Source organism: Palaemon carinicauda, chromosome 3, assembly GCF_036898095.1.
Source record: "Palaemon carinicauda isolate YSFRI2023 chromosome 3, ASM3689809v2, whole genome shotgun sequence".
NCBI lineage: Eukaryota > Metazoa > Arthropoda > Malacostraca > Decapoda > Palaemonidae > Palaemon > Palaemon carinicauda.
In genome coordinates, this window is record NC_090727.1 from 145,787,179 (window position 1) to 145,809,822 (window position 22,644).

Below are 22,644 nucleotides of genomic sequence, written 5' to 3' on the forward strand. Positions count from 1 at the left end.
TCCTCTTTCCCGAGGAGCTAGTTAAGGACTTGTCGGCTGCCCTGATACAGAAGGACACGCACGATCTTGTAGCTTCATCGGCTCGTAAGTCTAAGGTTACCACTTCTGTCCCCAAGACTTATCGCTCTCCAGTGGCTGATACCCCGGCCACTAGGTTCATACCGCCCTTTCGTGGTAGAGCCCCCAGCCGAGGAAGCTCCCGTCCAGTCTCTCACAGGGGCAAGTCTAAGAAAGGACCCAGGACATCAAAGGGAAAGCACTGACTCTCAGATTCTCCAGACAACAGTAGGTGCCAGGCTCAAGATCTTCTGGCAAGCCTGGGAGAAGAGAGGTGCAGACGCACAGTCTGTCAGTTGGCTGAGGTACGGTTACAGGATTCCATTCTGCCTCAAACCGCCTCTGACCACATCGCCCATCAACCTCTCTCCCAACTACAAAGAAGAGGACAAGAGGCTAGCATTGCAACAGGAGGTGTCGCTACTTGTGCAGAAGAAGGCAGTGGTTATAGTCCGGGATCATCAATCCCCGGGCTTCTACAACCGTCTCTTTCTTGTGGCCAAAAAGACAGGAGGTTGGAGACCGGTGCTGGACGTCAGCTCTCTCAACGAGTATGTCACCAAGCAGACGTTCACTATGGAGACGACCAAGTCGGTCTTAGCAGCGGTCAGACAGGAGGACTGGATGGTCTCGTTGGACTTGAAAGATGCATACTTTCACGTTCCCATTCATCCAGACTCCCAACCTTTCCTGAGATTCGTTTTCGGAAAGGTTGTCTATCAGTTCCAAGCCCTGTGTTTTGGCCTAAGCACAGCTCCTATGGTCTTTACTCATCTGATGAGGAATGTAGCGAAATTCCTGCACTTATCGAACATCAGAGCCTCCCTCTACCTAGACGACTGGCTGTTGAGAGCCTCCACGAGTCGTCGTTGTCTGGAGAACCTCTCTTGGACTTTAGATCTAATCAGAGACCTAGGTCTAATAGTCAATTTAGAAAAATCTCAACTCATTCCCTCCCAATCCATTGTGTACCTGGAAATGGAGATTCAGAGTCGGGATTTTCGGGCTTTTCCATCGGCCCCCAGGATAAACCAAGCCCTACAGTGCATCATGAGCATGCTGAAGAGGAGCAATTGCTCAGTGAGACAGTGGATGAGTCTCACAGGGACCCTCTCATCTCTGGCCCTGTTTGTCGAGCTGGGGAGACTCCACCTCCGCCCTCTTCAATTCCATCTTGCAGCTCATTGGGACAAGGGCTCGACTCTAGAAGCAGTCTCTATCCCTATCAACCAAGAGATGAAGACCACTCTCCGGTGGTGGAAGCACAATCTTCTTCTCAAGGAGGGTCTATCATTGGCCATCCAGACCCCCCATCTTCATCTCTTCTCGGATGCATCGGACTCGGGCTGGGGTGCGACCTTGGACGGACGGGAATGCTCAGGAGTGTGGAACAAGGAACAAGGATTACTCCACATCAATTGCAAGGAACTGTTAGCAGTCCATCTTGCCCTGTTGAACTTCAAGTCCCTCCTGCTAGGCAAAGTGGTGGAGGTCAATTCAGACAACACCACAGCCTTGGCTTACATCTCCAAGCAAGGAGGGACCCATTCGAGGAGCCTTTACGAGATCGCAAGGGACCTCCTCATTTGGTCAAGAGGTCTAAACCTCACTCTGGTCACGAGGTTCATCCAGGGCGATATGAATGTTTCAGCGGATCGCCTCAGCAGAAGGAATCAGGTCATTCCCACGGAATGGACCCTCCACAAGAGTGTGTGCAACAGACTTTGGACGTTGTGGGGTCAACCTACCATAGACCTGTTTGCCACCTTCATCACCAAGAGACTTCCGCTTTATTGTTCCCCTGTTCCAGACCCTGCAGCGGTTCATGTAGATGCTTTTCTTCTGAACTGGTCCCATCTCGACCTGTACGCATTCCCTCCGTTCAAGATTATAAACAAAGTTCTGCAGAAATTCGTCTCGCACGAAGGGACACGGCTGACGCTGGTTGCTCCCCTTTGGCCTGCAAGAGAATGGTACACAGAGGTACGTCAATGGCTAGTCGACTTCCCCAGGACTCTACCTCTAAGAGTGGACCTTCTACGTCAACCACACGTAGACAGGTTGCACCCAAACCTCCACGCTCTTCGACTGACTGCCTTCAGACTGTCGAAAGATTCGCTAGAGCTAGAGGCTTTTCGAAGGAGGCAGCCAGTGCGATTGCCAGAGCTAGAAGAATTTCCACTCGTAGAGTCTACCAGTCTAAGTGGGAGGTCTTCCGAAGCTGGTGTAGAGCCAATTCAATATCCTCTACCAATACCTCTGTGATCCAAATAGCTGACTTCCTTCTTCATCTTAGGAATGAGAGATCCCTTTCAACATCTACGATTAAAGGGTATAGGAGCATGTTGGCCTCAGTCCTCCGCCACAGGGGTTTGGACCTGTCTTCCAACAAGGACCTTCAAGACATTCTCAAGTCTTTTGAGACGTCTAAAGAACGTCGTCTTTCCACTCCAGGCTGGAATCTGGACGTAGTCTTAAGGTTCCTTATGACATCTAGGTTCGAACCTCTCCAGTCAGCTTCCTTCAAGGATCTTACCCTCAAGACTGCTTTTCTCGTTTGCCTTGCAACAGCTAAGAGAGTCAGTGAGGTTCATGCCTTCAGCAAGAACATTGGTTTCACAACCGAATCAGCTACATGTTCTTTTCAGCTTGGATTCCTAGCAAAGAACGAGCTTCCTTCACGTCCTTGGCCTAGATCGTTCGAAATACCTAGCCTCTCCAACATGGTAGGTAACGAACTAGAGAGAGTTCTTTGCCCTGTCAGAGCTCTCAAATATTATCTGAAGAGGTCTAAACCTATTCGAGGACAGTCAGAAGCCTTATGGTGTGCCATCAAGAAACCCTCGAGACCCATGTCCAAGAATGGGCTTTCGTACTATATAAGGCTTCTGATCAGAGAAGCACATTCTCACTTAAAGGAGGAAGACCTTGCATTGCTGAAGGTAAGGACCCACGAAGTAAGAGCTGTAGCTACTTCGTTGGCCTTTAATAAAAACCGTTCTCTGCAGAGCATTATGGATGCAACCTATTGGAGGAGCAAGTCAGTGTTTGCATCATTTTATCTGAAAGATGTCCAGTCTCTTTACGAGAACTGCTACACCCTGGGACCATTCGTAGCAGCGAGTGCAGTAGTAGGTGAGGGCTCAGCCACTACATTCCCATAATCCCATAACCCTTTTAACCTTTCTCTTGAATACTTTTGTTGTTGTTTTATGGTTGTTACGGTAGGCTAAGAAGCCTTCCGCATCCTTGGATTTGGCGGGTGGTCTATTCATTCTTGAGAAGCGCCTGGGTTAAAGGTTTGGTAGAGGTCCTTTAGTAGGGTTGCAACCCCTTGTACTTTGGCACCTTTGGGTTGATTCAGCCTCCAAGAGGAACGCTGCGCTCAGTAAGGAAGACGAACTTTAAATAAAAGGCAGAGTAACGGTTCTATTCGACTTCCTTACCAGGTACTTATTATTTCATTGTTATTTGAGATAACTGTTATATGAAATTTGGGGATACTTAGCTATCCTTTAATCATGTACACTGGTTTTCACCCACCTCCCTGGGTGTGAATCAGCTACATGATTATCGGGTAAGTTTAATATTGAAAAATGTTATTTTTATTAATAAAATAAATTTTTGAATATACTTACCCGATAATCATGATTTAATCGACCCTCCCTTTCCTCCCCAGAGAGAACCAGTGGACCGAGGAATAATTGAGGAGGTGTAAACAACAAATGATTGAGTACCTGGCCACAGGTGGCGCTGGTAAGTACACCCCCTTCTAGTATTGTGATAGCTGGCGTATCCCTCCATAGAATTCTGTCGGGCAACGGAGTTGACAGCTACATGATTATCGGGTAAGTATATTCAAAAATTTATTTTATTAATAAAAATAACATATTTGTTGCCTGATCCCTTTAATAGTAATGGTACCGCCTTGTTCTCTAACGAATAGAGGCCCCGAGGAGTTAGAGGAGGTCCGGGATAGATAAGACCTAAGAGTAGTGACAGGGCACAGCGACGGATCTTGCGTGAGGGGAACAATTTTCCAGGAGGTCCATCTGTTTTGAGGGTCTTCATTCTTAGCCAAAAAGAATTTGTTAGGAGAAAGAAGGACCTCTCCTGAAGGCAGAAAGTCAATATGACCCGGGTCTCTCGACAAGGCTGCCAATTCAGAAATTCTTGCCCCGGAAGCCAAGCTCACTAGGAAAAGTGTTTTCCTGAGAAGGGGCATGTAATCACAAGAACTGTTAATGGTATCAGAAGCCAATTTGAGTACGTCATTAAGGAACCAGGTCACCGGGGTAGGACGAGTAACCGGTTTCAGTCTGGCACAAGCTTTCGGAATTGAAGCTAACAAAGAGTCGGTTAAGTCTATGTTAAAACCCACTAGGAAGATCTTTTTCAGAGCCGATTTAATAGTGGTGATAGTATTGGCTGCCAGACCTGATTCTAATAAAGATCTAAAGAAAGTGACTGTAAGGTTCAAGTTCATACAGTTCACGTCTGAGTCTATTAAAAATTTTGCCAACTTTTTAACTGCAGAGTCATACTGACGGATGGTGGAATCCCGTTTATCTGATTCTAGGAACAAGGTGTTTTGAGGATCAATATTGGCACCATGCATAGCCGCAAACTTCATAAAGTCCATAAAGTTAGGGCGCTCTGAATGTTTGAGAAAGCGTACACAACGCGTGTTTGTACTATCTGAGACAGAACCGGATTGGGTATCGGGTGAGGGTATAGTCTCAACTCCCGCAGGAGAGGATACCAGTTGCTCTTGGGCCAGTTGGGTGCGACCAAGGCTACTTGTCCCTTGAAGGATCTCAGTTTGTCTAGAACTTTCAGCAAAAGATTCACCGGGGGAAAGAGATAAATCTTTTCCCAGTTGTCCCAATTCTGTGACATGGCGTCTGTGGCGTAAGCCTGAGGGTCTAGATTGGGAGCCACATATACTCTCAATTTGTGGTTGGATTCCGTGGCGAAGAGGTCCACTTGGAGGCCGGGAACCTGAGAGAGAATCCACCGAAATGACTTTAGATCGAGTGACCATTCCGATTCTAGAGGGGAGGTCCGGGACAGGGCGTCTGCCACTACATTCCGGACTCCCGCCAGGTGGACAGCTGAAAGATGCCAACGGTTCGAGGCTGCTAGGGAGAATATGGCTACTAGAACATGGTTCAGAGGCCCTGACTTTGACCCGCCTCTGTTGAGGCAGCGGACCACCACTTCGCTGTCGAGGACCAGACGAAGGTGTTGTTTCTTGGGAAGAGCGAGACGTTTCAGGGTTAGAAGAACTGCCATGGCCTCTAGCACATTGATGTGAAAATGGCGGAACAAGGGAGTCCAAAGACCTTGAACTTTCTTGAGCTGAGAATAGCCGCCCCAACCTGATAGGGATGCGTCTGTGTGAATGATTAATTCCGGGGGCGGAAATTGAAGGGGAACTGACTTTGACAGACTGTTTGCTCTTGTCCAAGGAAGAAGTCTTTCCCGTAGAATGGGAGGAAGGCGGACTTTCCTGTCCCGGAGCTTCCGGTTCGCCCTCGAACGCCAGACACGATTGATATCTTTCAATTTTGCCTTCAGAAGAAGATCCGTCACTGAGGCAAACTGAAGGGACCCCAGAATCTTCTCTTGAAGCCGTCTGGAACTTACTTTGTCTTTGAGAAAACGTTTGGTGTTCCTTGCAATCTCTAACCTCTTGGGTCTGGGAAGACACAGAGTATGAGATATAAGATCCCATTGCAGGCCGAGCCATTGGAACTTCGATTTTGGAAGAAGACGGGACTTCTTGAAGTTGATCTGGAAGCCTAGAGATTGAAGATAATGGATGACTTTGTGAGTGGCTTTTAGGCAATTTTGGGAGGTGTCTGACCAAATGAGCCAGTCGTCCAGATAGGCTACTACTTGAATCCCTTGATTCCTGAGTTCCTGAACAGCGACTTCTGCTAGCTTTGTGAAGATCCTTGGGGCAATGTTGAGCCCGAAAGGCATCACCTTGAAGGAGTAACTTTTGTCCCCTAAGCGAAAGCCTAGGTACGGACGGAAGTGTCTCGCTATCGGGACGTGATAGTAGGCGTCTGTAAGATCGATAGAGGTGGTGACGGCCCCACGGGGAAGTAAGGTCCGCACCTGCGAGACGGTAAGCATTCGAAACTTGTCGCATTGAATGGACAAGTTGAGAAGGGATAGATCTAGAATCACTCTTCTCTTGTCTGAATCCTTCTTCGGGACACTGAACAGCCGACCTTGAAACTTCAGATGTTTCGTTTCTTGTATGGCGTTCTTTTGTAAAAGATCCTGGACAAATTCGACCAGGTCCGGAGTGGAATGTTGACGAAATTTGTTCGGAGGAGGAGGTCCTTGAATCCAACTCCACCCTAGTCCCTTGGAGATGATACTGAACGCCCAGGGACTGAACCTCCATTTGTTGCGGAAGGCATAGAGCCTCCCCCCTACCTGCTGCACCTCAGTATTGGTTTGAGGAGTTGCCTCCACGTCCGCCTCGGAAGTTCTTTCCTCTGCGAAAGGCTCTTCCCCTGCCTTTGTTCTGGTTAGAGCCACGGTGGTAGCCTCTACCTCTACCATAACTCTGGGAAGAGCTATGAGCCTCGTAGGACTGGTTAAAGGCAGGGGAAGTGGCGGAGGCACCAGAAAGCTGGCTCTTAGGTAGCAGAACGGTGACATAGTCATCCGAAGGAGCCCGAGAGGTGGAGGGCTGCGCAGGGGCAACAGAAGATGGAGGAAGAGGCAGCCGGAAGTTGGATGAAGCACTCTGTTGTTGCCTGAACTGGGTGGAGGTATATGGTCTAAGCTTCTTCCTACCCCGGGCTTGATAATTTGCGGGGTCATACTTGCGTTTAGGGGTCAAACCCCAACGGGCTTTAAGGCTCTGATTAATCCTAGTGGCCTCCGCCAAGACTTCCTCTACGAGATCCTCGGGGAAGAGATTTGAACCCCAACAGGAGGACCGGATGAGTTTATTAGGTTCATGCCTAATCGTCGCCTCAGCTAGAACATGCTTGCGACATCTGCGTTTAGCAGTAGCAAAGTCATACAAATCATAATATAACGACTGTAACGTAGCCTTGTTGAGAGACTTAAAAATACTCTCCGTATCGTAAGTCAAGGCTATCGACTCCGTGGATGTGGCCAGGTTTAGAGTACGGCCCACACGTAGGCGGGAATCATATTCCTGTTTAATGAGAGATTCCGGGAGACGGGGAAGCTTCTCACTAAACAAGACTGAGGCACAGTCTGCTGCAAGCTTGCCGGAGGTAAAGGTGGTATGGACGTTGTCCCAACACTCAATACCTGAGGGAAGAAGGAGGGAGATTGGATCCACCTCTCGGATGGGAGGCAAGGGCTTCTCCTCCAGAGCATATTGAAAGGCAAGCTCTGCCACCTTATTGACGCATGGAGTCAAGGTGGTCTTGTCCATTAAGAACATCGTAAAGGAGCTTTTATGAGGCGTCAGCATGGTGTTAGTGCAGCCGATGTCATTCAAAAATCTGGCCCAAACAGATTGGGCTTGCTCCTTCGGGAAGATGACCGTCTCTTTGGGGACCTTGTCTAAACGGACTAAAGCTTCCTCGGTAAGTCTGGCATAACCATGAAATGGAAATGCCAGACCCGGAGGAAAGAATTCAAAGTCCTCTAGAGGACGAGTGCCAAGGCCCTCCAGAGTCAACATTCCGTCTGAGAACGGGGAATGAAGAGCCATCCGCCAGGGGTTGTTCTTGGCAAACGGCGGGAGCTTAGAGGCATCCGGTATGAGAGAGCTTTGGACTCTCTCCGGAGCTCCTTGCTCTAAAGCCCCAATTCTCTGACCGAAGTTAGAGAACATCGTGTCCATCCTCGACTGCATCTCCGAAACCAACTTTTCCTGCATCTCCGACACGATGCGGAGCATAGCTGATTCGGAAAGGCCCGGGCTAGCAGCAGGAGGGGCGGAAGGAACTCCCGGGTCGTGAGACTTAGAGGAGGAACCAGAGGTCTTTGAAGACGGGTTCGTACCATGTTTAGAGCCATGAGAAGTCTTATGAGGCTTGCGAGCTTTGGGTAAGGTCCTTGAAGTAGACTTATCCTTAGGGGGAACCGGGTATGAACGTTGAGACGAATCACGGTCCCCAGAAAATCCAAGAAAGGAAGAGCGATCAGAAGAAGAAGAAAGAGCGGGGCTGAGGATAGGAATCTCAGCGCCGGACACACCTGCCTCACTTACCACCCTACCTGTATCCGGCTCGTCTAGCAACATCGGTTCGACGTCCAGGTTCATGGAGGCAACATTGTCCTCCAGACCTCCGGGGGCGTCCGATGGATCTTGCTCTGGGTCGATGAGACCCGTTATAGTGGCATCAATGTGGTCAATGATGGGAGCTGCCACATGCCTAGCCACAGCAGCTGAAGACTTGGCGTTGGGGTAAACCATGGTGCAGTAGTCCTCAGATAGGACGTACGGCCGCTTAGACTTTACATTCCGGGCAAACCCACCAATCCACACCTTCAGTGTGGCCCGAGCCGCAGACTTTTGCTCCGGGGATGCCTGAAATAATAGGGGGAATTATAAAAGGGAGACTCCCAATGGTCCTTCAAGACCATAGATATCTTACTAATAGTAAATAAAATAAGAAGGCAATATAGCCAACGGGACTCACCGAGTCAGATCCAAGGGTAGTGATGAGGTCGAAGCAAATCACACAGTTATCCGGGTGCCATACCACAACGTCTTCCAGTTGAACCCCACAAGGGGCGTGAGATCGGCAGACGGAGTGGCCACAAGGCTGGTGCAGAACAGCTGCACAGGCCGGCGTCAGACAATGCACCATCTGTAAAAAGAATAGTATATGAGAAACTGTAATTCTCTTAATTAGGGGCGGGTCTGGAGGACCCGGGCCTAACATAGGTCTAACACAAGATTAGAGCTTAACTGTACTATTCTTTAAATGGCCTAACATAGGTCTAACACAAGAAAAGAGCTTAACTGTACTATTCTGTTAAGTAGGGGCGGGTCCGGAGGACCCGGGCCTAACATAGGTCTAACACAAGATTAGACTGTAAAAAAATAAAAAATAAATTTTTTTTTTTTTTTTTTTTTTTTTTTTTTTTTTTTTTTTTTTTTTTTAGGGGCGGGTCCGGAGGACCCGGGCCTAACATAGGTCTAACGCAAGGTTAGAGCTTAACTGTAATATTCCGGGACTAAACATAAGTCTAACTTGAAACTAAAGTATAGCCATCCATTCCGGTCAAGCCGGGAGCATAAAAAAGGATGCAATAACAAGGAATTAAGACACATAGTGTCTGATTTCCCGGGGTGGGGTAGACCCCGGGCCGGGAAATAAAGGTATATTCAATACCAATTCCTTTAGAGACTCCGGGGTAGTGATCTGTCATATATAATCATCATAGGAAATGTTATAAAATAATAGGGGGGCGGAACTGTAACTAAGAACTGCCAATCGAACCCGGAGGGTTTCGTATAACATAAGCCAGAATGAAAAGTGAATATAAAATAGGGTGCACCGGGATCCAACTCTGTTGACCGGTGGCCAACCAGACTAGACAGAGACTAAACTGCCGGGCCACCCGGAGGACAAAGTCCATAAACACTTAACTACCCCCTCTAAAAGGAGGGAAGGCAACGGTCCCTTAGTGGAGGGGGGGAGAAGCCTAGCCTCCCACCTAGCTAGAGGGGGAGCGTGGGGGAGGATCACGTGATACGAGGCAGCAGGGCTACCAACTGACGATCCCCAACAGACAGATCAAACGGAGTAATGGCACAAATATTCATTATAATAATAATAATAGCGTTAAATATATGAATAAACACATAGAAAATTTTTGGGCAAGGCATGCAACATAAATAATTAAATCACAAAAGACACACCTGATGGCTAAAATAACATTGCCGCCTTAGCACGGTCGGCCCAAAAATTGAACCACGAGGATTCTAAACGCTAAATAATGAATATTCACAATAACAAATAATATTTGATAATAAAAATAATACACATAGTAACACCGCAAGTGAAAATTAAAAGCTCTCAAAAACAGGAGTACCAACTGTAGTGAAATCAAGCAAGATCGGTATGAACGAAGAGAATAACTCCTATAATATAAATATTAAACGATCTAGATTGCTCAAAACACAGTAAAACCCAGCTTGGTACTTAACTTAGACGGTGTCTCCTGGGAAACCGACGAAGAAGCCATAATTCACTAGAAAATATCCAAAAATCGAGAGCACAAGAAAAATGCGGGTTACTGCACAAGTCGTGCTAAACGGAGTTGGGTTCTGAGCGGATGCATTGTAGTAGTACCGAGTGAGGTTGAACGGCTCTCCTCTATTGGGGTTCTCTGTCGTGGATTAATCTAAATAGTGCGGGACCTCTGGATTATATGCCCAATTTTATACCGACACCATTAGGTGAGCGAGCTAGTTAACCTAGCACTCCTTTACATTTTTTCTCTGGTATATTTAGCAGTAAATTACCTAAGAATAAGTGCTTAAATGGAGCTTATTCACTGGGCGGCACAGGTTCGAGCCCAGAAATATACTCATAGTAAAGACCCGATACTCAACTTTCCAGAGGCGGAAGAAGATGGAGAAAGCATACTGTAATTATAATCCTTTAAAACGATCGAAAAGTTAGATCAGCAGGGAATACCACCGAGCGAAATCGCTACAAAATAAGGAATGTCCGCCATCGTGGGAATGGCGCTGTTATCATTCTCAATAGTAGTACGAGAACGGGGTAGCCTTGATACGGCTCCCTTTTATTTTGCCACACCTCCTCGAAGCGTAAACGCTACTAGGGGTGCAGATTGCTATGAGGCATGTCAAGAATACGTCCTCTGATATTATGCGACATCCTTGAGAGAAAATTTAAGGATACAGTATTCGCGCCAGGAGTTAGAATTCTGGATACCTAAAGGTAAAATTCTCTGGGAATATCACTGTAGTACATATATCCCTTAGGAAGCTACCTTAAGGAACTTCCATCAGGACGACATGGCTTGAGCCCAAAAATAGATTTTTCGCTTAGCTCAAAATCCGTTTATTGAGCTTAAGAGCATAACAGAGGAGGTCGTTGGGTTTCGCCTGTCCAGAATGGAGTATATAGGTTCTACAAGGTCATTGACTCTGGATGCAGGGCAGGACTTTGAGGAAGACAGAGTCTGACCCTCCCTGCTTGGCGTTCAGAGCTTTGGAGTGGGGGTGGCTGGCAGTAAACCTGTGTAAGTGTGTGATTGTCAGGGTGTACATCCGCCTCCCGGCTCTCACCCATCTCGGTAGGGGACCATGGCCTAGGAGCCGACATAGACCTTGTTGGATTCATCTCTGGAGAAAGGGATCATCAGTCATAAAATGCCCAATTCTTTGGAAGGGAAGTCATGTTTTTCATACCCTGGAACTTGACCGTGAAGGAAGTTGAGATATTGTGTGCCTCCTTCAGATAAGTCCCTGGAAGCTCAGGATTCCCTCATGGCTGGAAAGACTGGGGTGTGAAATCTGAGAGTTCCAGAGTGGCAGTCGTGAGTACCAGGGGTGTTAATGGAAAAGTCACTTAGTCTGCCTCGATGGGCGAGTCTACACGACTCAAAGAACGAGATCTCAATCCCCTGTAGGTTCTACGATGAAGATTACCTCCTGGAGGCGGTGGCAGGACTTGACCTCCAACGGATCTGTGCAGGGAAAAGACCAAGCCTTTCCGCCCACGTGGTCAGAATCTGCGAGCCTTGGCCTGGGAGGTCCTGTTCCCGAACAATTTTTTTTTTTATACCTGGAAACGTGCGCAGATGACTTGTGTAGGGAGGCTGAAACCACAGGTGGTGCTACCGACGTCTTAAGCAGTGACTGGAAGAGTAGGGGGAGAATGAAAGGTGGCTGTTGTGCTTAGATGCTCGAGGTCAAAGGAAAACCCTGGACACCCATCCCCGTTATCGGAATGGCAACAGGATCAGAGTGAACAGACAGAAATGCAGTCCTAACAGTAGCAATTTGGGTGGGTAAGGCTGGTTGATAAGTTTCATGATTAATCATGACCATAATCAAGTTGTGAACCCAAGGAGTAGCAGCAGGTCGAGAGCCTCAAAGGCACACTTGCATATTCTTATTAGGACTTGCCTCAATGTTCTCGCAAACATAGGCCTCGTGTCGGACCTCCAGGCCAAGCGCGTTTAGCACAAGTGGGAAGAGCCGAAGGATAGTATATAGCTCTCCTATCAAGCATGGGCAACCACTTGCCTCCGCAACGGTGTGCCAAAGTTCCCTGTAGGGTCAGCAAGCCCTGATGTGAATATAACCAACCATGATTTAACAGCCGAGAATGCAACATGCTCAACCAGGGAGGAGGGCCGTTTAAAACCCTCACAATTAAGAATTTCCTGATCCTCAGGTGGAGAAAGTCGAGAACCCCAACAGGAACAGATGGAAGCTCTTGTTGTACACCACAATTTAACACCTGCAAGAGCTGGTGATTCAAAAGGGGACCCTATCCTGCTCGACATTCAAGGGAAATCCTAAGTCCCAAGGACGGCCACAATTGATACAAGGTGCCAAGGGAAGACTCTCCACTAGAAGATGCCATTGCTTTGCTAGAGAAAGAAACAGTCTACCAAGACCGAACATTACCTTGGGGTCAAAGGGTCATCCCTCTTACCCGACTTGTCCTCCAGAAGAGACAAAACGGGCAGAGTTAGGTACAAGAATTTCAGGGGAAGTTGGAAGCAATCCTAGACTTGTTAACTTTTAAGCCAGAGCTCTAAAGCAAAGCATCCCTTCTCAACTTCCTCCTACAAAACTGGTCCCCACAAAGGATGACAACTTATGACATTCGTCGCATGGCAACCCCTCCGCGCAAGCGTGTCCACTGAATGATGGGTTAAAGTGGTGAGGACGAATTTTTAAGGACTTAAATGAGCTGCAAGAATAGCCCATCATTGCCAAAATAGGAAGCAAATAATCAGCAAGTCACACCCGGTTAGATTAAGGAAAATAGTAGAGCCGTGAAGAGAAAACAGTAGTGCGGTGTGGTACGTCTATTCTAGTGGCCAGGTTTGGTCCCCTTGCCTTTACTAGGAGGTTGTTGACCCCTCGCTTTAAGGTTTTATAGATGGAATGCCAGCTTGTGACAAGTTCTTATTCATATCGGAACAGATGACACAATGACCGAGAGGTTAAATCATTGAGCAATGGTAAAACTAAAGGGGTTCCAGACACCAGTTGTTCCCATGTAATACAGTACAGTACTGTATTAATCAACTTATTAACAAAACATCACAAATTTTAAGTAATTTGTTTTTTCCTAACAGTACTTACCTAGAACTACTTTCTTAGGAGTATCTGGGATCTCCTCCCATCCGACCAGAATTTTGTGTAGTTTACCCTACTCCCGTTTTCTATGTTTGGTAATCTCTGGCGGAGTGATACGCGCTCAGAGACGACCCGGGGTCAGAGAGCATGTTTACTCAGGTCTCAATCTCCAGTAAGTTTTGACAGATAGATTTCTATCAAGACCTGTAAGGCACTCGGGGTAGGATGGGCGGGCCATAACCCGAACGTAGTTCGAGGTAAGTACTGTTAGGAAAAATACAAATTACTGTACTTAAAATTTGTGATTTGTTCCAACTTGGAGTACTTACCTCGAACTACTTTCTTAGGAGACTTATACCTTAGGAGGTGGGAGTGTACCACAGGACCCAGAGACCGTGATGAGGAGAGAAAAGGGGGGAACCTAGATAGGAGGCTAGGCTCTGCTGACCCTCCAAGAAAAAACATGAGAAATAGGGAAAACTACCCAAAAAACTAACTTAGTGTCCAAGTAACTCACCTCCGTAAAAATCCTTGGAGACATGACAAATTCGGAGATAATTTGTATTTTTCCTAACCATACAAACCTTAGCTATTTACATATTGTTTACTTTCGGCGTAGCTGAAATTGACGAGCCATTAGATTTTAACGACGGTTTACTACCCCCGCGCTAGTTGGTAGGGGAGGGGTAGCTTGCTACCCCTCCCCCCCTTACACACCGGTGAAATGTCTCACTTCACTTAGAGGTAGGACTTGACTTGGGGGACAGGGCTGGCGGGCAAATATGTGTAAATAGCTAAGGTTTGTATGGTTAGAAAAAATACATATCTCCGAATTTGTCATTTGTTCCGTAACCGAAATACAAACCACGCTATTTACATAGGGTGACTTGCCCCTTAGGAAGGGTGGAAAGTCCCCAGCCATACTGGCTTTGGCTTACCCGGGGACTCAGAATCCGAGTGAGTCGCACTCGAGAAAAGGAGTCCCTGCACCTCACAAGTTCCTTGCTCCGCAAGAAAACGTGTGGCCTACATAAGCTTGTGTGTGAAGGAAGAAAGTGTGACCCGTCCTAGGCAGTTGACCTGGAGTTCTAGACGGAACTCTGGGTTAGGACGTTCCCAATACCACCTCGTCAGGGTATGGGGGACGCGACAGTATTGTCTCAATACTTCTGAACACAAGGAAGCATGGTTTACCTGCAGAGGTTTGAGGTCAGCTATGCAGAGACCAGGATGCTGCTTTCTCCAGTAGAGGGGAGGATGAAGAAAGAAGTAAGGGCCAGACATACTTCTTCCGTTCATGCAGTCTAAAACCTGGTAACAATGCCCTCAACCTTCTGCTACCTGTCCAAAAAGGAGCCTGAGGTTAGACCAGCTGTTGTGTAGCCACCACAGAGCGATAGAAACGTATCGGTGCCCCTGTGGGTCACGTCCTGCAGGAAGTGGGCTGCGAAGGTCGCTAGACGCTTCCAGACTCCAGCTTGTAGCACCTGCGTCACAGAGTAGTTCCTCTTGAAGGCGAGGGACGTTGCGATGTATCCGACATCATGGGCTGTAGAGCGACGTGACGGGACGGGGGCGGGTCTGGATACAGGTCGAGATGAATGCCCTTGAATCCGGGCTGAAAGGGCATACTGGTGACTTTCCCCTTCGTCCTTCCTGTGCTCCCAAACTGGCCTTGCACGTGAGGACAAACTGCAGCTGTTCTCAAAGATAACCCCTCGGTTCCTTTACTGGCAAGAAGGAGAAGGTCTGGGTCATCTGATACAGAACGGAGACTCGAAATCTTGAAGGAGTCGAACCGAAGGTCCGGGACTCCCAAGATTCTGAATCTAGAAAACAACTCAGGAGCGAACCTGAATGTTACCTCCCCCTATCCTCTTGAAAGGGCGGAGTCGTACGAGACCATGAAGGTTGCTTACACACACTGGCTGAGGCCAGAGCGAGTAGGAGCACCGTCTTCCAAGACGGACGACGATCAGAGGCCTGACGTAATGGTTTGCAAGAAGATCTCTTAAGGGACTTAAGAGTCCGAACCACGCTTCATGGAGGAGGTCTCACTCCGACTGGGGGCAGGTACGTTCGTAGCTTCGCATGAGCGAAGAAGGATCCAGCGGGAAGGCAAAAGTCTATCCCTTTCAGCCTGAAGGCCAGGGAAAGGCTGAGCGATAGGTTTCACTGCCGAGAGCGGAAAAGAGTTTCCTCCCGCCGATAAGCAATAACTCCGTTATTGCTGGAGTAGAGGCATCAAGGGAAGAGGAACCTCTTCCACGACACCAACCACAGAAGACTCTCCACTTCGCCTGGTAGACCCCTGCGGATGACTATCGCAGGTGACGCGACCTCCGTTCCGCAACTGTTGCGGGGTGCCTCTTTGTAAGGAGGTGGTGTAGTGTCTCCAGGCGTGGAGCCGAAGCGATGTTACGGCTTGTGAAAGATGTTGCAGTGTGGTTGTTTGAGTAGCCTGTGTTGTGGAAGAAGCTCTCCCGGGAGTTCCGTCAGGGGATGCAGAAGGTCCGGAAACCGTTCTGCATATAGTCGCAGCGGAGTTCTCAGGGCCATCGAAAGGTTGACCGACAACCTGGTCTCGTTGAGACCCCTTCTCAACAGACAACAATGGTGGGAAGACGTAGGCGTGGATGCTGCCCCACCGTCACCGGAAAGCATCTTGCCAAAGAGTCTTGGGGTCTGAGACTGGGGGGAAGAACAGCGGTAGCTTTTAGTTCCAGGCTGTCGTGATCAGGTCCCCCAGGTTAGGACTTGCTGGTTACTAGAGGCCAAAGACCCCCAGGTACTCTCTATCTGTGAGGCTCAGCTCAGATTGTCGGAGAGAACAACCCTCTGCCCGGAATGAGCGAGCCGAAAGTGGTATTGAGTGGACTTCAGATCATCTCAGTATCTCTACTGCAAGATGCGAAAGTATGAAAATGTACCTCACTGCTAGTTGGAATACGCCAGTACCATGGAGTTGTCGCGCACGGAGCGACTCGGCAGGATCTGTAGGATCTGTAGAAGGGCCAGACTACGGCCTCTAAGCCTACCTGAATGATGTGGAGGTACCCTTCAGGTCCTGACCATAGACCTGAACCAGAACATGGGACCCCCCCCCCCCCTTTTCTTTGACGAGTCCGAGAACAGCATCAAATGCGGGGAAAGGACGAGAAGATCCACTCCCATGCAAGAGGTTTCCATAGGTCAACCCCCATTGCAGGTCTAATCGTTCCGCTGGTCCCGTAGGGGCCAGAAAGTCTGGTTAATCGTTGCTTTGATTCCACCGGAACTTGGACCGCCTAACAGGGAACTTATCCTGAGGCGACCGTTCAGGACTTAGACGGGTCAATGAGGAAAGGAGACCCAGGAAACGTCCCAAGATAGGGCTGAAAGCTCTCCTTGACTGAAAAAAGATTCTGCGACTCTCCTCAGCCTTGCCACAGTCAACTGAAGGGAAAGGCTCGGAGAAGGAGACAATATCATGGCTAGATATTCCAGATGTTGAGGTAGAAGTAGAGAAGGCTCCTTGCGAATTACCATGATCCCTCGATCTTGGTAAAGTCCCGGAAGCTTGTCTCGGTGTTGAAGAAGGTCGAACCCGAGACTACCGGAGTTGGCCAGACCTCCAAAAAGCGAAGGAGGCAGACGCCCGCCCCTGAGTGGCCATGAGGAAAGCAGGGAGAGTTCTCTGGTGAAAACCTGCGATGCTGCAGCGGGATCGCCACACAGCATCTTAAACAGGTACATCTGTAGTCTAGGCTGAATTCCAAGTGCCTCCTGGAAGATGGATGGAATAGGACCTGGAAGTACCCGTCCTTCCGATCCAGGGCATAAGGAGTCTTGTGGTCTCGCTACCAGTCTGATCGACACTGCTGTTCTACGCTGGACGAAGTTTGTTTGACAAACTTGATCAGAGCTGAGAGGTCGATGACGGAACTCCCGTCTCAGATGCTTTCCAACAAGAAAGGATCGACTGAAGAAGCCGTCGACGACCCTATGGAGGACATTCTCCTAAAGCATGGCTCCCTCTGCCCAACGGGCAAACCTCTTGCCGACCCCATGGCATAGAGGCTCAGCGACACTGGAATCGCTGTCGGTGGAGGAGAGATGTTAAGAGCGAGGCGCGATATCCTTGGCTGATCACGGAGATCGTGCAGGAATTCTAGAGTTTGTGAACTCGGCCGCCTCTGGATTATGCTTCTCCGGGAGAACATCCCGTCCTACCTGTCCTTGACAGGAGGGGACCGCTATTGTACACCTTGTCTTATCTGCCATAGCCGGTTCCGATAACCTAGGCTGTATGAAGAGGCGTCGGAGGGTTGCAGGGTCTGGAAGTAAGAGCCTTGGAAGAGTGAAAACGGGATTCGACTTCCTCCGCACAACAGCTGTCCATTTCTCTGTCTTTGGGCTCAAACAAGCTCTTCCCAAGGATGGAAGAGTGCTCTTCCCAAGGATGGAAGAGTGTCTGAGCTTGTCGACATCCACGGGTGGGACTCCCGAGAAGAAGCCCTTGGTCACTGTGTCTAGATGCTCCAACATCGAGTTTGCCCGCAAGTTCGAAACTTGGCGACGGAACGCAAAGGTGCTTGAGCCCGAGAGAAGGAAAGTGCCCGTGATCTTCCTGAAGCCTCCTTGTACCAATCCTCGGGTCGCAATCGGAGAGGGAAAGGCCTGGTAAGCCCCTTCCACGAAATGGTGAAGAGGAAGGGCTAACCCAGTCACCCCCCTGCCCGGCGGAGAAATCTCGAAAGAAAAACTCCCTGGCAAGACCCTTCCAGGGAACGATGGGGAGGAAGGGCTAAACCAAGTTCTGGAAAGAAGAATGTTGTTCAGACCTCCCTGAAGACTCTTCCCACTCTTGCACGTGCCATGCTCTGCATTACGGGGTGAAGACCGTGTTCTGGAAGTACGCGTGTTGCGAAACCCCGACGGGAATCGCGGTCGCAATCGCCCTGGTGCTCGCGCGAAGGTAAATCGATGGTTCGAAGGGTGAGCGCTGGCGGTCGACATCCAATAGTGCGCAGGCGAGCGACGGCACGTTGGCGAGCGATGGCTCACTGGCGGGAATCGCGCTGGCGCTCGCGCGATGGAAAACCGTTGGTTCGCGCGCGGGCAAACATGGGTGCGCATGTGCGCGGTCGAGCGCAGGCGGCTGGGAGACCAATGGCGCGTAGGCGTGCGATGGCGCGCTGACGAGTGATGGCGCGTCTTGGCGAGCGATAGTCCGTAGGCGAGTGAAGGCGCGTTGGCAAGCGAAGGTGCGTTAAAAACGCTAGCGCGCAGGCGACGAATCGCCGGGCGCGTAGGAGATCGCTGACGCGTAAGAGACTAGAGAAGGTCGTCGACGAGAAGGCGAAGGAAAACTCCTTGCCTGCGCCCAGATCTGGTAGATCGTGGGCGAGAGGGCGAACGTTAGCGCGCATTGCGCTAATCAGAAGGCGCGCAGGTGCATCAGGAAGGGGAGCGCTGATGCGTGCTGGCAGGCAGGCGATCGTGGGCGTTCAGGAAACCGTTGGCGCGTAGCAGGAAAGGGCGCTCAGATGTGCGCTGGCGTACTGAAGAGAGCTGGCTCACAAAAGGACAGAAGTACAGGCGAGCGCTGGCGAGCAGGAAGAAGATCTACGGCGAGACTCAACTACCGTAGATCGTGGTCCACAGCAGGCGAGCGCTAGAGCGCTACTGCGCGCGGGCGCGCAGGAAAAAACCTGGCACTTAAGGGCTTACCCACACTGTGGAATAAGCCCCTTAGACCTGAAGGTACCGGTGCCCGTAGTAAACGGGGTGAGTTGGCGCCCACTGCGCATCTGCGTCCAGGAACGGAGGTGAAGACTAGGTCTGGCAGGAGTAGGCAGCTGCAATGGTCGGTACTCGTCGAGGAGGGTCTTCTGCGGCGAGCGTCGAACAAAGATGAAGACGACCTCGGACAGGTGCAACACCCTCCGACCTCCGAAGAGGAGTCTCTGAACGTGAACTCCCCCGAGGGGAAGAGTCACTGGCAGGAGAGACCGTAGGCATCAGCTGTCCCCAAAGGGAAACTGAGCCCTCAGCAACAACAGCAGGAGGAGTCCTCCGAAGAGGAGTCTCTGTGGTGCACTCCCCCTCGGGGGAGAAGCACTCGCAGGAGAGACCGTAGGCTCAACTGCCCCCCGAAGGGGACAGAGGCTTCAGCAACAGCAGCAGACGGAGGCCTCCGAAGAGGAGTCTCTGTGGTGCACTCCCCCTCGGGGGAGAAGCAGTCGCGGGAGAGACCGTAGAGCTCAGCTGCCCCCCGAAGGGGATTGAGCCTTCAGCAACAACAGCAGACGGAGTCCTCCGAAGAGGAGTCTCTGTGGTGAACTCCCCCCCCCCGGGGGAGAAGCACTCGCAAGAGAGACCGTAGGGCTCGGAAGCCCCCCAAAGGGGACTGAGCCTTCAACAACATCAGCAACAACAGCAGAAGAGTCCTCCTAAGAGGAGTCTCTATGAGTGTCCTCTCTCGCGAACGAAAGAGGAACACTTCGTAGAAGAGACGGGTCAGCAAGTGACCTAAAAGAGCAATCCTTCGAAGAGTGGCTCCTGCAGTTGCTCAGCCCCTAGAGCAGGGGTGGGCAAACTTTCAGTGTAAGGGCCACATTAAAAAAAATAAAATTTTACTGGGCTGCATAGTATATTTTCCAGTATAATTGATATCTACAATAGCCAAAATATATTGTTTTCAAACTGAAAATGCAATAATTTTTAATTTATTAGCATTTTAAAGTACTGTAGACTAGAGGATTCTCATGAAACGCATCTATTTAGAAAAACAATTTATTTAAAAAAAAAAAAAAAGCAAAGTAACTCTTTAAGAAATAGAAAAATAATATATTTTTATTAATCAATAATTTGGAGTAGAAGTTCAAGGTAAACATATAAATTAAATCCAAAAAGACATATTTTATATATTTAGGGAAAAACTTCACATGAAGCATATTTGCTTGAAAACAAAGTAACTCAATTTAAAGACAAGAAATATTTGTATTGATATTTTAAAGCAGTAACTTCACATGAAACATAAACATTTATTAGACAAGCAAAGTAGCTCAGCAACTGAGCAACAGAAGTATCAAAATGGCTCGGTGAGAATGATGCAATTGACTGCAATCATTTACCAGTTTGTTGAAATTAGGTGTCAAGTTGCTTGTACTGATTCTTAACACTGACTGAAGATTCGAGTCTGTGAGAAGTGACCTGTTCTTTGACTTGTTAACTTTCAATATAGAAAAAGTCTGCTCACATATGTAAGTTGATGCAAATATCACAAACATCTTTCTTGCAAAATTTTTCAGATTTATAAACTTTTCTGAGTGCAGAGATGCATAAAACTCGACCAGTGGTTTATTTTCAAAGAGCCTCCTTAAAGAGTTGTCGGCTTGCAAATCAATCAGTTCTACCTGCAGTTCTTCAGCAGCTGTTTCAACGTCACAGGCAGAAGGTGAGCTGAGCAAATCAAACTGCCCTTCAATTGCCTTGAAATCGGCAAATCTTCTGATAAATTCATCTCTTAGAGCCGTCAACTGGTAACTGTATTTGTCTGATAGTGCTTGTGTAACAGTTCGTGTTTTCAACAGAGGAAAATGAACCAAGTTTTGCTCTTTAAGCTGCTTGGAAAAAAGTTGAAGTTTCAATTGAAATGCTTTCACTTCCACATACAATTCATGTGCAAATAAACCTTTGCCTTGTAGTTTTGTGTTTAACTCATTCAGCTTTTGCATTATGTCCACAGCAAATGCAAAATCACAAACCCATTCGTCACACTCCATTTCCCTTGAAAAGTCACAAGAAATGTCTTTCATATTAAAAAACAAGACAACCTCTTCTTTAACGTCCCACATCCTCTTCAATACTTTCCCCATACTTAACCATCGGATATTTGTGTGGTACAGCACATCAGTAAAATCAGCCTCGATGTCTTCCAAGAAGCTTCGGAATTGCCTGTGATTCAGTCCCCGTGCTCTTATTAAGTTCACTGCACGCACCATTGGATCCATAACGTGTTTGAGTTTAAAAGATGATCTACAGAGGCTTTCTTGATGTATGAGGCAGTGAAAAGACAACACACTGTGCGATGGAAAATCTTCTTTGATTTTATCATTCATCAAGGTCACAAGGCCACAGTGTTTACCTATGAGTGAAGGAGCACCATCAGTTGTAATACTTGCCAATTTATCCAGGCTTAATCTAGACCTGATTAGACTGTTAATGACACTATTGTGTAAATCTTTTCCAGTAACAGTGTCTTTGAGAGACTCCATAGATAACAATTCCTCTGTAATTTCGAAGTTTTCGTCAATTCCTCTGATATAAATGAGTACCTGGGCAGTATCCTGAATGTCATTACTCTCATATAAAGCAATAGAAAACCACTGAAAACTAACACTGGCTGTTAACACCTGATCTTGAATATTCATTGCAATTGCATCTATGCGACGAACAATAGTTCTTCGTGACAGAGATATGGCTTCCACTTTAGATATTACTTCAGGACACACAACACTGACAGCATCAACCATGCAATCTTTAATAAATTCTGCTTCTGCAAACGACTTATTTTGTTTTACAATTTTATTTGCCAATACAAAACTTGCCTTTGTTGCATTCCTTTGTAAAGATGAAGTTTTTTCAAACACATTTTGTTGTTTCTTCAAACTTTTCATCAGATCAGTTGCCTTCTTTTGCAGTTCTTGCTTTGATAAATTGCTTCCAAAGTTGGTGTGCTTGGTTTGAAAGTGCCGTTTCAAATTGTATTCCTTGAAAACAGCAACTGTATCATGACAAATCAAACATACAGCTTTAACTCCGACGTCAGTAGAGAAATACCCTGTACCTTTCAGTCCACTCTTTGTTAAATACTCTGCATTCGTCTTCAATTTTTCGTTTTTTAGAAGGCTTCGAATCACTCATTTTGGGTAAAGTTTGAAAGATAGTAAAAGCTGTGCTGAAATAAAATGTCCAACGTCTTCTTTCTCTGGAATCTGCCAGGACACTGAAATGATTGAATATAAGGCAATAAACTCGTTGGCGCGGTAACAAAGTTACAACGTGACCAAAACGTTTTGTACACTATCGAGATTTAATCCCACTGGCCACTGGTAGCAAACGTGTCCGATACACGCTTCACTCACGCATACGCCCATCCCAGATGCCGAACTGCATCTTTATTCAACGATGGCCAATTATAGATTAAAAAATGAATAAATAAAATAGAATAAGAAAATTAAAATCATGAAAAAATCTATTTCTGTCTGGTTGAAAAAAAATAATGAGTGAGA

The 22,644-nt window shown here is 48.0% G+C and overlaps 1 protein-coding gene across 1 annotated transcript in view; it reads right to left on the bottom strand.

Annotated features, from left to right (window-relative positions):
• The window catches only part of LOC137634580 (general transcription factor II-I repeat domain-containing protein 2A-like), a 50,275-nt gene extending 28,390 nt beyond the window's left edge, over positions 1-21,885 (bottom strand). Inside the window, exons 1-2 of the mRNA XM_068367046.1 lie at positions 21,118-21,885; positions 20,485-20,973 (exon numbers count right to left, since the gene is read on the bottom strand). Of these exons, the coding sequence (XP_068223147.1) occupies positions 20,485-20,973; positions 21,118-21,885 (1,257 nt within the window). The remainder of the gene's footprint in view (positions 1-20,484; positions 20,974-21,117) is intronic.
• Between the last annotated feature and the right edge of the window lie 759 nt (positions 21,886-22,644).